Genomic DNA, 14,220 nt, shown 5'->3' on the forward strand with positions numbered 1-14,220 from the left:
TGTTTGTCCTAGTTTTTATTTTTTCGCTTATGCTTATATTTTAAAGTAGCTTATAGCTTATTTTCTATGATTTGATAAGCTCTTTTTAATGTGTTTGGATTAGCTTATAGCTTATTTATATCATTTGCCCTTACACAAAGAAGGCTTCTTCAAATAAGCTAAAAAACCATCATCAAATAAGCTTATTCAAATTAGCTTATATAAGCTAATAAGCATAAGCTTAAAAAGCTAAACCAAACATCAAATTAAGCTTATTTTGTAAAAAAAGCTAAAAAAAGCTATAAGCTTTGTTAAAAAAGCTAGGCCAAACACCCCCTCAGTTGCGTGTGCCTTTGGGCTTTGTTGTTTTTCTCATTTTGATGTTCTTTGTTTTTGTTTGTTTGTTTTTTTTTTAGACGAGAATTTCATTAACACAGCCGAACTTAAAAATCGGGACGGACAACAAAAACAAACAAAACTACATATTCACAAATTTACACCAATCCTTCCAATCAAAACTACCTTTCTTAGCCCTGTGTTTAAACCAAAAGAAACTAACCACCCTTACTTCGCTAAAGATCTCATCGACACTGCACCTATTGCCATTAAATCTCAGATTGTTTATAGCCTTCCACAACACCCAACAAGCCGTGAGAACAATGTCGTGTAAAGCCTTTCTTTCCGTCTCCCCTCTATCACCCAGGTTATGTATCTCAAGCAGGTCTCTAAAGGCAAAAATGAAGAGCTTCGGAATCCGGCACCAAAAACCTATTTTCTCCCATATTCCCATAGCCAACGGGCACGCAGGAGTCAATACCTTCATTACAGAAACTACACATATCGTCAATCACCGTCACTCCCCTCTTGGCCAGCACCTCAACCGTCCGAATTCTGTCCAAATCCACACGCCAAGCAAAAATGTTACATTTTTTCAGAAACCATTTGCACCATTTCATAACGTAACGGCTGCTAAAATCAAACTTAGACACTAAGTGATGCTTCACAGCAGCCACCAAGAACCCCTTCGACCCATAACCCAACCAAGATCACTTGTCCGGAGAGGAAGACAAGCTAACCGAAGCCAAAGCCGTCCATAACGACTGCCATTCAGCAATTTCGAAGTCGGAGTCCGGGTCGTGCCTCCAAAGCCAATTGCCTTCACCTTCAAGATGATCACGCACACTACAAGACTTCACCACTTCTAAATGAAAAAGAGCGCGGTACTTCTCCTTCAACGGGACATCGAAAAGCCAAGGATCGAGCCAAAATAAGATGTTATCTCCCCTACCCACCACACCCTTGAACAAATTCCGAATAGGCAAATTATCAAGCAACGGTTTCTTTAAAACCGAAACAATGTTGCACCACACTCCGCCATAAGCTTTTTTAACTGGGAGAAAATCCCATTCGGAACCTCCATCATGTAAAGCATTGACAACTTTAACCCACAAACTTTCTATTTCATTTTTATGTCTCCAATCTCATTTTTTTAACAAAGTTGTGTTCACATCTTTTAAATTTTGAAGCCTTAAGCCACCCATCTTTACAGGAGAAGCGACCCTATCCCACGCGACCCAATGCAACTTTTTTTCCTCCGAGGAGCCCCCCAAAGGAACTTTCTGATCAACGCTTCCAGATCCTTCACAACTTTAACTGGAGCGCGATAAAGAGAGAAATAATAAGTGGGAAGACTTTCAAGAACAGAGCGGATCAAGGTAACTCTACCACCAATAGAAAGAAACGAGGCTTTCCATAAGGATAGACGTTTCTCAAAAATATTATAGACCGGTCTCCAGTTTGAAATTCGGTTCATATTTGCCCTAACAGTCAAACCGAGATACTTGAACGGGAAAAAATCCGCTTTGCAACCAACAATCTTAGTCATCTCTTCAACCTCCCCTGACTGTATACCAACCCCAAATAAATTCGATTTGCATAAGTTGATTTTGAGCCCTGAGCACGCATGGAAGCACCTCAAAATTCTTATTACGTTAAGAATATTTTCCCTACTCCAATCCCCAAGAATGATAGCGTCGTCCGCATAAAATAAATGAGAAACATCAGGGCCATTATTAGGAAGAGCGACGCCCTTGACAATTCCCAAACCACAGGCTTTATTTATCATGCACGACAAAGCTTCCATAACGATGACAAAAAGGAAAGGAGAAATCGGGTCCGCTTGTCGCATACCTTTATGACATTTGAGTTCGAAGGTCGGGGAGCTGTTGACTAGAACCGAAGCCCTAGCCGAAGAAATAACGCTCTTGATCCATGAACACCACTTATTAGAAAAACCCATTTGACTAAGAATGTCCAAAACAAAATTCCAATTTATGTTGTCACAGGCCTTTTCAAAGTCGATCTTGAGGATAAAAACCTTTTTTTAGCTCTTTTAATCTAGTTATGAATTTCATTGATAATAAGAGGGCCATCCAGGATATATCTACCACTGATGAAGGCAGATTGAGACGTAGAAATTATCGAGTCCAGAACCCTTTTGAGCCTATTCGCCAGAATCTTCGAGATCACCTTGTTAATGATTCCCACTAAACTAATTGGACGGTAATCTCTCAGCCCGATTGGGTCCTTAACTTTAGGAATCATGGCAATAAAAGAGGATCCGCATCCCATATTGATCACCCCATGAACATAAAAATCATCCATAATATTGAAAAATCATCTTCTAATAAATTCCAAAAATGCTTAACAAAACGAAAATTAATACCGTCGGGGCCCGGGTCCCGATCGTCGCCACACTCAAACACAGCACCCTTAATCTCTTCCCTCGTGAACCGAGAATCTAGAGACATGGAGTCAGCGTCGGATATCTTCTTCACATCGGCACATATAAGACGAGGACGATCAGCACATTCTTCAATAAATTTATTTCTAAAAAACCTGAAAACCTCCTTTTTGACAAGCGTCGACTTCGACACACAAGAGCCGTCGACCTCCAAGCCATGAATTAAATTAGCCGCTTTCCTACAATTTACCATAACATGGAAAAATTTCGAATTCTCTCGCCTTCCTTAGCCTATTTTAGCCTCGATCTTTGTCTTAAGTCTCTGCTTTTCCGCTCTTCATCCTCTTTTAACACTTTTTTACTTTCCAACAGAATCCACTCCTCTTCTTCAGTAAGATCCCCTTCTTCCATAACGGTCTGAATATTATCGAGATCAGTCAAAGTCAAGATCACCTCCTCCGAACTGTTTTCCAACATATGTCCCTCCAATCTTTTAAGTTAGCTTTGAGGTCACACAGTTTTCTCATAAGAGAGACATCAGGGGGACCGTGACACCCGAATCTTCAAAGCCTTAACAACCACATCTTCAAACCCTGGTCTGTCAAACCAAGGTTTCACTGAAACAGACTTCAAAATGATAGGGCTATGATCTGATAAGAAAGTCAACACCGCCCAACGCTCGCTTCTGGCCAAGAATTGAAAAAAAACTGTATGAAGGCACTTGTATGAAGCCTCCCTTCGTACGAAGGCACGCCTTCGTACGAACACACTAGCTTCGTACGAAGCCTCTGTATCCCACTCTACACACCTATTTCAACCATTTCAGCACTTTGGAAGACTTATGGACTTCTATTCCCGTACGCAGGCTGATCCGACGCTCCCTTCAATCCATTCCAGACCGTGTTTACTTGCTAAGCACGCATTGTGAGTATACTGGAACCCTTTTTCGTTTAACGCACTTTTGGGTGTTACATATGTTCTCTATCAAAACACAACGCACACAATGCTAAACTCTTTTATAAACGCTAACCGCTCTCACATGTTATATGTGACTAGTTGAATGCTTGTTTGCTATGTTTACACAGTGATGACTTGCCCTACCACCCTTAGCAACGATAGTACTATAGTTTGGACTCAGCGCCTGTTTATTCAGGGGTTGTTAAGGTTTACTTACTTTACGTGCTCGCTTCGGTGAACACGTATCGCGCATACTCTACTCGCAGTCATGTTGGTTAGCTTGTGTCATTGTCGATAGCTTACTTGATTCGCCCCTTTACGTGTTACATGCTGGTTATGCGCAAACGCTTTATTACTATACTTATGCAAACTTGTGTACTCACCTTTAGATTATTGTATTGACTTTATTTTAACGTATGTAGCAGCCTAGCAGGTTGATGGATGTTCTACTGGAAATGGTTTAGGATGTCTAGAAACCCGCCTAACTAATTGCAAGTTTTGTTACGTTGTTTTGTTGTTTGAGAAACTCGTAATCCGTTATGACCTTTATTGAGATATTTGTTTGATAGTATGGGATATTGAATTTGTTAAATATTGTCACTAAATTAGTCGTTATGGATTCTCTCGAGCAACCTATTCGCATCATGTCACATCCTGATGATTCCGTCATCGGTTGGGGTGTGACAGTTTCGATATTGAGTTCGCTAATTAAAAATTAACATGTGTGATGAATCTCAAAGGATTTTTGAACTATCAAGGCATGTATTCAAGTGATCCTTTTTAAGTATGGTTGTAAGGGAATCAACTTTTTATTCAGTTTTTTTAGCTTAATCTCAAACTAAACTCGTTTGATTGGTGTTTTTATCCATCTAGAGCACAAATAACGAGCTTCAATATAATAATTTGCACATCAATGTTGATAAACAAAATTTGCTAAAGATGTAAAAACACATAGCCAATTGCGCACCACCTCAACATCCAATGCATGTAACCAGTGGGACATAAAAATGTATAATATAATGTCAACTAGTTGTTCACACCCGCACTTCGCGGCGGAGCGTGTTGATTTTAAACAAAACGTCAATAACGGAAACGTGTAGGTAACGTTAAAAATGTCATTAAACTACCGCACAATTTCGAAGTATTGGTTGACAATAATATTATAATTAATTTATACCGATAATACAACCTTAGAATAAAGAATTTATTCGAAAGATGATTATACAGAGCGGCTCACGTTACCGAGTAAGGTTCGTAAACACATCAGTCACCCGTATTGTTCAAGACCCTCTTTATAGTGAATTTTAGGCGGTGTCCTTTATCTTTTAAATTGACAAGTTTTGTACTTAATATTTTAAAATCTTGCACGTTATCAGCTGAATTTTATGTTAAACCTGATCATGTGACATTAGGGTATTATTTTCATTTCACTCTTATCAAAGTCAATTTAATACTTCTCTCTCTCGAGATCTCGATATTTGTTTTGTATTATATCCTTTTCTCACTCTTGCCCAGATTATTTGTTCCCATTCTTTCTTTCCCTTTCATTTACCAATTTTTTCATGGATTCATGACTCCAATCTCTATTCCTCAGATGGGTTTTGTTCTTTAACCTTAAAGCTCACACCTTTATTCAAAATCTTGCTTTCTTGTTGTTTATATCTACTGAAATGGCTGCTGCTGTTCAATTGGAGATTTGGGTACTTTTGATTCTTGTTTTGGTCTCTATTCAAGATCCAGTTTTTGTGGTCACACAGAATCTGACATGCAATTCAAATGATCTTACAGGATTAAGAGGCTTCATGAGTGGGTTAAAAATCACTTTTAGTATACGTTCTGTACTTTTTTTAATTTGTAGAAATAAAAATTAACAAATGTATGGTTAGCATCTTGGCCTTTGAGGCATGTCTACCTTATCAAAGCAAAACACAAAATTACAGCCGTGGGGGATTCCGGCGGCCACCAATGGCCGCGCATGCGACGGTGGCTCCGGTGTTGCAGCCTGCTAACAATGGTGGTGGTAGTGCTCGGGTCATCCGGCAACGACGGTTGAGGGTGTGCTGCTCATAATCGACGATCTAAGCTGCTATGGAGGAGAGTTCGGTTTTCCGGCGACGCGAGTAGTGACGACGGTGGTTTTCTTGCAGTTTAACACATCGGTGGTGGCTTTTCTGAGGGTAAGACCACAACTCCGACGATGGCGCTAGGGTTCCCCGTGATCTCAGATGGCGTCAACGGTAACAAAGGGTGTTCAAATGTAGATATAGGGTTTTGAAGGACCTTGGTTGAAGCAGATCTTTGGTGGTCTCTTTGTCTTCATTGGATAGAACTCCCATTTCTCTTTGTTGATTGTGTACTATCATGAAGTTAGGAACATACGTGCTCATATGTAAAAACCTAAAATCTTCACTGGTCTTGCAGTTTAACACATCGGTGGTGGCTTTTCTGAGGGTAAGACCACAACTCCGACGATGGCGCTAGGGTTCCCCGTGATCTCAGATGGCGTCAACGGTAACAAAGGGTGTTCAAATGTAGATATAGGGTTTTGAAGGACCTTGGTTGAAGCAGATCTTTGGTGGTCTCTTTGTCTTCATTGGATAGAACTCCCATTTCTCTTTGTTGATTGTGTACTATCATGAAGTTAGGAACATACGTGCTCATATGTAAAAACCTAAAATCTTCACTGGCGCAAACCCCTTTTATGAATTGATATATATAATAATAGTTAGACCAGGCCCAAGTCCAACATTTACATCTAATCTAAATATTAATAAAGATTACAATTAATGTTTAAGATCACAATTTTACTTTTAATTTATTTAAAAATATATTTTTTATTATCCTTATCCTTTTATTATTATTATTATTATTATTATTATTATTATTATTATTATTATAAACTCTCTCACTTTTAATTTTAATATTATTATACTAGGTTATAACCCCGTGTATTACACGGGTAAAGTAAATAAAAATCAAATAGTTAATAATGGAGATTTAATAATTAAAAAACAATATTTTAAGACGCTTTTCTAATATCCGAACAAAATTATGTGCCATGTATGATCAAAACTTATGATTATAAATATGAAAGTATTTGAAGCATCGATTAGAAGACAAATGTATCTACTTTCTCATGAGTTTTAAAAGTCATGTGAACATACATTTAATAACCTAAGTTTTAGTTAAATAACGGTGGTCTTAATTTATTACTTCTTAAAAATTATTGAAAATGTCGAGATCTATACTATATAATAAAAGAAACCAACATTGGGACACGTGTCACTCGATGAGGGCTTCTTTGATGAAATGGGTATTTCATGCGGATCTAAACGTAACCCAAAAAGAAACATCTGGATCCTATATAATCTATTATAACCCGTTTCCTAAACCCTATTTTCCATCGCCGCTTCCCAAATTCTGTGTGGAAACCTAACATCGCTAATATGAATCTGTCGATCTCCTTCTTCCCCATTCTCGCAAATCCTCTTCCAATGCCATATGTAAGTCCATGAATCTTCAGTTCTTATAGCTTTCAGTTTTATCATCAATTGCTGTAAATGATTTTCGCTCGAATACGATTATAAAACGTGGTTATTAGCATCATCATCATCGTATTGACTCATCTATTTTTGTATTGAACATTCCTTTGTTTCAAATGCCGGATCGAAGAAGAAGAATCGGAAAAAGCATAGACGTCTCCCATCCCAAACCATAGATCGGATATTTCGTTCCAAGATAAGAACAACCCTATCAAAAATCGCCCAGTAAGTTTTTCTATTTTATGTAAATGTATGGCAAAATTTTTGATTTAGTAATGGAGTTTTATTTTTCTATGGAGTTTTGTGGCTACATGGAAACTGGATTATTGGATTGTCTGCCAATTGGTGTAGATTGTTTTCTTCTGTATAAGTAATTACAATTTAGTGATGCAGTAACTGATGTGGATTAATGCGCTCAATTTTGCAATTTTTTTGAGGTTACATTAGTATAGCTCAGTTTTTTTTTTAATTAGTGGCGTTTGATATTTAAAAAGTTAAATTGATGCGAACAGGGGAGGATTCATTTGATGTTTTCCGATTCATGTGATATTTAATGTGTTTTTGTGTTTCTGCCTATAAGGTTGGTGACCAAGATACACAAAAACACATTAAACCTCATCCGTCGCAACAAAATCCGTCTGCGAAGTTGCTGACGTTGCCTACAATTTTGACTATTGCTCGAGTCGCATCTGTTCCTCTTCTGATTAGCAGTATGTTTTTCTAAAATTGGGTCAACATTTTTAATCAAATATTTCATTATTTAATTTGAATGTGATGTTGAATCATGTTACCTTTGTGAGTTGAATTTTGAATCTCGGTACTGTTTGATCATAATCAATTCGTTGTTTGATTATGTTATTGGGATTACTTTTCAGTTACTTCTATTCTTTTAATATGAAGGGAAGCATCTTGAATTTCTGTCATACTATTAATATTTTTCTTCTCCAGGTTAGTTTTGTAGCGCTTTGACTATTTTAAAGTGATGCTGAAAATGGTTGTTTGTAGGTGATAAAGTAGCCATCTGGTACTTGGCAGTCAGAGAAGGCTCCTGCACGTAGGCTTCTTCAGGTTGTTGGTATGGTAGATCACTTTTATAATTGTCATGTTATTTGGGATTATTTAATCATACATTTAAGATGATACTTTTTGCAAATTTGAAAATTGTCGGGTATCAAACATGCTAATTTGCTGGATATGCCAACATATAGTATACGAAAATGCAGTTCTAGAAGTATTTTCATACAATGAAAATTTAATAATCTATTTAATTATCTAGGGTTGTTGCTTTTGCAGGTAAGGATATGAGAATCATTATATTTGGTTTTCGCCCGGGAACTAAGCAGGTCAGTTATGTTCATTGCATTTATAAACCGTCACGTTTTTGGTACTATTATGATCATTCGGCTTGCATTTTATAGAGACGTATGGAAGGGCTTGAAAATGGGGCGTTATGCGACATGTGGACGACACGTAAGCCTGCATCAAAAATGAGGCGTGGTGCAAAAACGGGAGGCTTGGGAGTGGCGTGGTTAGTGGCGTTTTTATATAAAAAAATATATAAACATCAACCAATTAAAACACATAAGTTATCAATGTGCAACTGGCTGAACAACCGTCATGGAAGAATAATAACTCTAAAGTTGAACCTTATAGCTTCTCAAATTCACCGGAAAAGAACAGGAGAACCAATGGTCAAACAAAGTCAAAGGAGCCACCTAAAGCTGAATCAAGAAACCGGAACCCTGATGACGAGTTGAATGCCCTTTTACATGCATCTATTTTACATATATTTAAAATTTTAATTAGTGTATGCACGTAATAACTTGAGGGATCAATCTCAGGAGGAGGAAGATCTTGCCAATGCGCACCGGACACAAGTTGAGGATACGATGGACGTTCTTAGAGTGGTATGCCATAAATCTATTAAGTTAATTAGTAATAAAATTTTACGAAAAATGTCAATATACTTTATTTTGTGGTGATTGTAGGAGATGAACCTATTGGTGGAGGCAGATGAACCAGTGAACCCGCATTATTTTGTTAATATAGAATACAATTTCTTTCGTCTTTTTGTTAATTCCAAACAAAATTAAACTACTCTCTTTTGCTCAACCGCGTGTACACGCGGGTTTTAACCTAGTTAGACATATAGTAATTAGCCAATTAGATAAACTTATAACTACGAAATAATACTTAAATTAATTAGATAAGTATAAATATTGGTAATTATATATAACTTTATAATTTAAGTATCTGGACGTGAGTTGCATCTTAAATTAATGGTTTGGATAAATTCATTAGTATATGATAAATGTAGTTATTATTCTTCTTGCATTTTAAATTGCGATTTTGACCCCTGTGGTTATAGCACTTTTACTCTTTTAGCCCAAAAAAAGAATTTTTTAACATCTGAGCCCCTAACGTCTTTTTTTCTAACCCTTTTGACCCTAATTTGTTAAGCAAGAAAATCGTTCCCTCCACTCTCGTTATGAAAATGCTCGATATTTGTTTCAATTATTAAGATATAATTTTTAACCTAATAATTAATATAAATAAATAATAAGATATTCTATGGAACTTTATCCGTTATTTCTTAAATGCTTGAAACATATATTAAATTTAATAATTTAAATTAAACAATAATTATCTATAATTTATATTAAATAATAAAAATATTTACAATTAAGTAGATGGTCAATAATAAGTAAAGTGTTCCTTCATTAATTTAAAAAAAAAGTGAAAAAAATAATCGATTACATGTATGGTCATTCAAGTTGTGATCCTATATTTTTTAATACATGTGATGTTATCTTAATTTTTTTTATTCCGTTAACATTTTATATAATATATATTATTAAATTAAATAATATTTAATAGGATGGTTATTTATAATTAATTAGAAGAAATTAAATTAAAATAATAATTATCTATAAGAGATGGCCTAATATAATGACAAGTGTCCCTAAAGTGGTTTCTTTTATTATATAGTATAGATTATATTTAACTTTTAATAAAAAATTACAAATAATGACACATGACAATACCTCATCTTCATTAGATTTTAAATTAAAAATATATGTATTATACCTAAATATTTATTATTATCCAATAAAAAATATAATCAAACCAAATAATAACAAACATACCCTTAACAGTTGATTTTTTAGTTCCATCCGTCAAACAAAACTTGAACTTCCACATGAATTTGTATTGTTATTCTTTTTTTTTTTTTGCTAAATGATCTTAGAAACTAAACAATTTCCAAATATATTTAAAAGAAAATATACTCACCCAATTTATGAGAGGGGATAAATTAATTTCAATTTACATTGTGGTGGGCTAGGTGTTACATATTTTGATCGTAGGTGCTTCACGAGTTTATGGTCTAGGTTGTCATAGGCTCAAAGCAACTAAATAAATTCTTAAATTAACTTCAATTACAATCAAATTCAAATATCTCTAAATTACAAATCAATTGACCAAGCTTTACTGAGATTCAAACTTCAATATTATCTCTTTCAAAAGTCAAAACAATCTTTTACGTTTAGTCGTTTATGTAGAAATGATGTTTTATCTGACTTATTTTTAACCAAGTATGGACCCTCTCCGTTTATGTACATATAATAATGGTGACCCAGTTTCAAAGATATCATAACCCGATATGTTTAGGTACATATGATAATTTTGACACAATTTCAAAATATCTGAACCCGCTAGTAATTACATATGAACACACTACCTGTCTACAATATTGAGAAGAGATGCACAAAATAGGTTAACCATTATTGATTGACTTGGTCAAAACCAGTTACGCCAATAGCCGGTTCAAATAATAACCAGTTTGGAGGATCGAAAACCATAACCTATGTAACCGGTTAGGTTATTTTAGGACCAGCTAACATATAATCGGTTATTAATAACTAGGGTTTTTTAATAAATAATTAACATGTTTTATTGTGAAAGAAACTTTAAAACTGATAAAAAGAAAGTTTTATGAGGGTAAAATGGTAAAAAGAGAGAGAGAGAGTAAAAAAATGGAATAACCGGTTAAGCCGTTATTTTAGTTAATTTTTTTTTTTTATTAATAATCAGCTCTTGTTCTAAATCTTCAAATCAGTTCTTAACCTACGAGTTTTTTTTCTAACCTAAACTGGTTTCTAATGTACCGATTATGAACCGATTATGGTTTTGGTTAATAATAGATAGATTACGGTTATAGTAACTAGTTTCTTTTTTCTTTTTTTTTTTTTTGGTACACCTTTAATCTTGAGAATTAAGTTTCTTTTAACTATTAAGACATAGGTAACTAGTAGCCTGAAACGGGTCATGGCCCAGTTTACGTTTTTGTAGGCCGCCAATTTGTCAACGAATCTGGGTTGGATTTGGGCTTGATTTCGTGAACACCATTTCTTTTCTTGGAAAAATTTAGATTAATTTCAAGAATCACGAAAACATACGTATGAGTTGATCACTTGACATATATGATCATGAACATATCCAAAAAAACAAACTCTATCTAAATTCTGATTAATTAATTAATAGCTACACACACCTAACTACCCTATGATTTTATACGGTCATAATCTTTTTTCACACGTTAAGATTTTTTTTAAATACATCATAAAAAAAGCATTTTATCTTCTTTAATTTGAGTATAGCATTGATGGGAAAAGATCAAATAGGAAGTTAATTTTCGCTAGGAAGGATAGGAAGCCATAGGATTATGACATGTGGCAAATTTTAAAATAAAGAGAAATGGTATTTTAGTCAATCCAACTCATTCTTCTTCCTTTCTCAAACCCAGTAAATTCAAAAATCCACCATTTTCAAAACCCACCATCTTCAACTATTTCTTCACTTTCTATCTCAATAATCACTGCATTATAGTGCGATTTTCATCGCCAATCAATGATTCAGAACCCGATCAACGTGTTCTTCAGCTTTTTTTTTTGAAGAAAACCCAGTTTAATTTCATAAAAAAATCTCGTTTTTTCCGGTGATTTCGGAGATAATCACTCGATTCGTTCGATTCGAGCGTTGATAAGTGTTTCTATCATTCAATTTTTGTCAATTGATTAAGAAATCGGCTTCGATCCATGTAAGAAATTCTTTAATTTCATTTTCATGATCTGGGTTTTTGATTTAGTCATTGCGTTTTACGATCTTTGCGGGGGTCCGGGGGCGGCAGCCCCCCGTAGCGGGGTCCAAGGGGCAGAGCCCCTGGCTGGGGTTGAAGGGGCAGAGCCCCAGGTCAACTCGGAAAATTTTTTTTTCGATTAAATTGCTGTACTAAAAACGCATCAGAAAAATTAATTTTCCATAAATTGGCTCATTTAGGTAAAACATATTTTTTAGGTGTTTTCAGTCCATTGCGTTTTAGAATGAGTCATTTTTAAGTGTTTTCTGGCCATTGCGTTTTAGATATAAGACATTTCTTTGTGTTTTTGGTGCATTGCGTTTTACAAATAAGTCATTTATTTGTGTTTTTTGGTGCATTGCGTTTTAGGTAAAACCCTTTTTTATGTGTTTTCTGGCCATTGCGTTTTACAAATAAGACATTTCTGTGTGTTTTCTGGCCATTGCGTTCTACAAATAAGTCATTTATTTGTGTTTTGGTGCATTGCGTTTTAGAAAAATGTCATTTTTATGTGTTTTCTGGCCATTGCGTTTTACAAATAAGACATTTCTTTGTGTTTTCTGGCCATTGCGTTTTACAAATAAGTCATTTCTTTGTGTTTTTGGTGCATTGCGTTTTAGAAAAATGTCATTTTTTAGGTTTTTTTTTTCATTGCGTTTTACGTAACTGGTGATTTTTCTATTGCGTTTTACGCAACTGGGTTTTAAAATTTTTTTTTAAAATATAGCAATAGTATACTCGTTTTAAAGATAAAAAAACGCTCGTTTTTTTGGTGCATTTTTTATAAAAAAATAATGTCGTATGAAAGAGTTATTAACGTTTAAAAAATGGGGGGGAATTGGAGGAGAGAGAAACTATTGGCTTGGATTGACTAGAATGCCCTTGAACAAACTCACGCGCATCTTTTCTTCTTTTCAATTTCCCTGATTTAATCTTAGCCCTTGATTAACTTAATGGATTGTCAAGATCACTTCCTATCCTTCCTAGCCAAATAAACTTCCTATTGTATCTCCACCCTAGCATTGATATAGTTTTTTAATAAAAAATATTGATATGTTACGTGATTAACAAAAAGTGTCTAGGGTGAGCCATAACCGAATTGTTAATCGAAACCAAACCAAAATCAACAAGAAAAACTGAATTAACTGACCCATTAACCGGAATTGGATTAACTAATAACCGGTTTATCGGTTGTCTTTGTACCCTCCTTTAACCAAAATTAATGGAACATGACCATTCATATTTTCATATATTTCTAACTTTTATGTTTTCAGTTCATGTATTTCAAATTTTACAACTACATTTCACATATTTATACTTCCATTTCATATATTTATTAGGGCCGTTCAAACCGCTCGTCGCTCGCTCGACGCTCGTTCAAAAATTGCTCGGAAAATGCTCGTTCGATTTGACGCTCGGTTGTAAACGAGCCGCTCTGCTCGGTTCGGTTTGAAAACGAGCCAAGCATGAGCAAAGGTCCGCTCAGCTTGGTTCGACTCGAATTATTATTTTTAATTAGTATATATATACATACATGTACACATACATATATAAACATGTATATACACAAATATAAATTATACATATACACACACACACCTATATATATTATACACATACATATAAACTTAAATATAAATTAAATTTATAGTTTTATATATACCACTCTATTAGATTTTGATCCACTATATACAAATTTACAACTACATCTACACTTACTAGACCAGTCACGCCAATAAAAAAATTAATATCAAATCTAAAAGTTAAACTCTAAACTGATAAACGACAGTCTGCTCATAACCTAAATGTTTCATGTTGTTTTACAACTATATCTACACTTACTAGCCCAGTCACGCTAATAA

The 14,220-nt window shown here is 34.9% G+C and overlaps 1 protein-coding gene across 5 annotated transcripts; it reads left to right on the forward strand.

The window, feature by feature from the left end:
* Positions 1-7,022: 7,022 nt before the first annotated feature.
* Positions 7,023-9,368, forward strand: LOC110941438. Of its 5 annotated transcripts, none has more exons than XM_035990356.1 (8): positions 7,023-7,182; positions 7,352-7,446; positions 8,227-8,301; positions 8,515-8,564; positions 8,640-8,749; positions 8,875-8,973; positions 9,063-9,128; positions 9,210-9,368. In XM_035990356.1, exons 4-8 carry the CDS (start codon positions 8,523-8,525, stop codon positions 9,214-9,216), a joined length of 324 nt encoding a protein of 107 aa, XP_035846249.1. In that variant the 5' UTR covers positions 7,023-7,182; positions 7,352-7,446; positions 8,227-8,301; positions 8,515-8,522; the 3' UTR covers positions 9,217-9,368. The 5 variants fall into 5 exon arrangements, 4 of the variants coding, with proteins under 4 accessions (XP_035846249.1, XP_022038770.1, XP_035846248.1 ...); XM_022183078.2 differs by having other exon boundaries at positions 8,227-8,296; XM_035990355.1 differs by having other exon boundaries at positions 8,227-8,289.
* Positions 9,369-14,220: the final 4,852 nt, after the last annotated feature.

Source organism: Helianthus annuus, chromosome 5, assembly GCF_002127325.2.
Source record: "Helianthus annuus cultivar XRQ/B chromosome 5, HanXRQr2.0-SUNRISE, whole genome shotgun sequence".
NCBI lineage: Eukaryota > Viridiplantae > Streptophyta > Magnoliopsida > Asterales > Asteraceae > Helianthus > Helianthus annuus.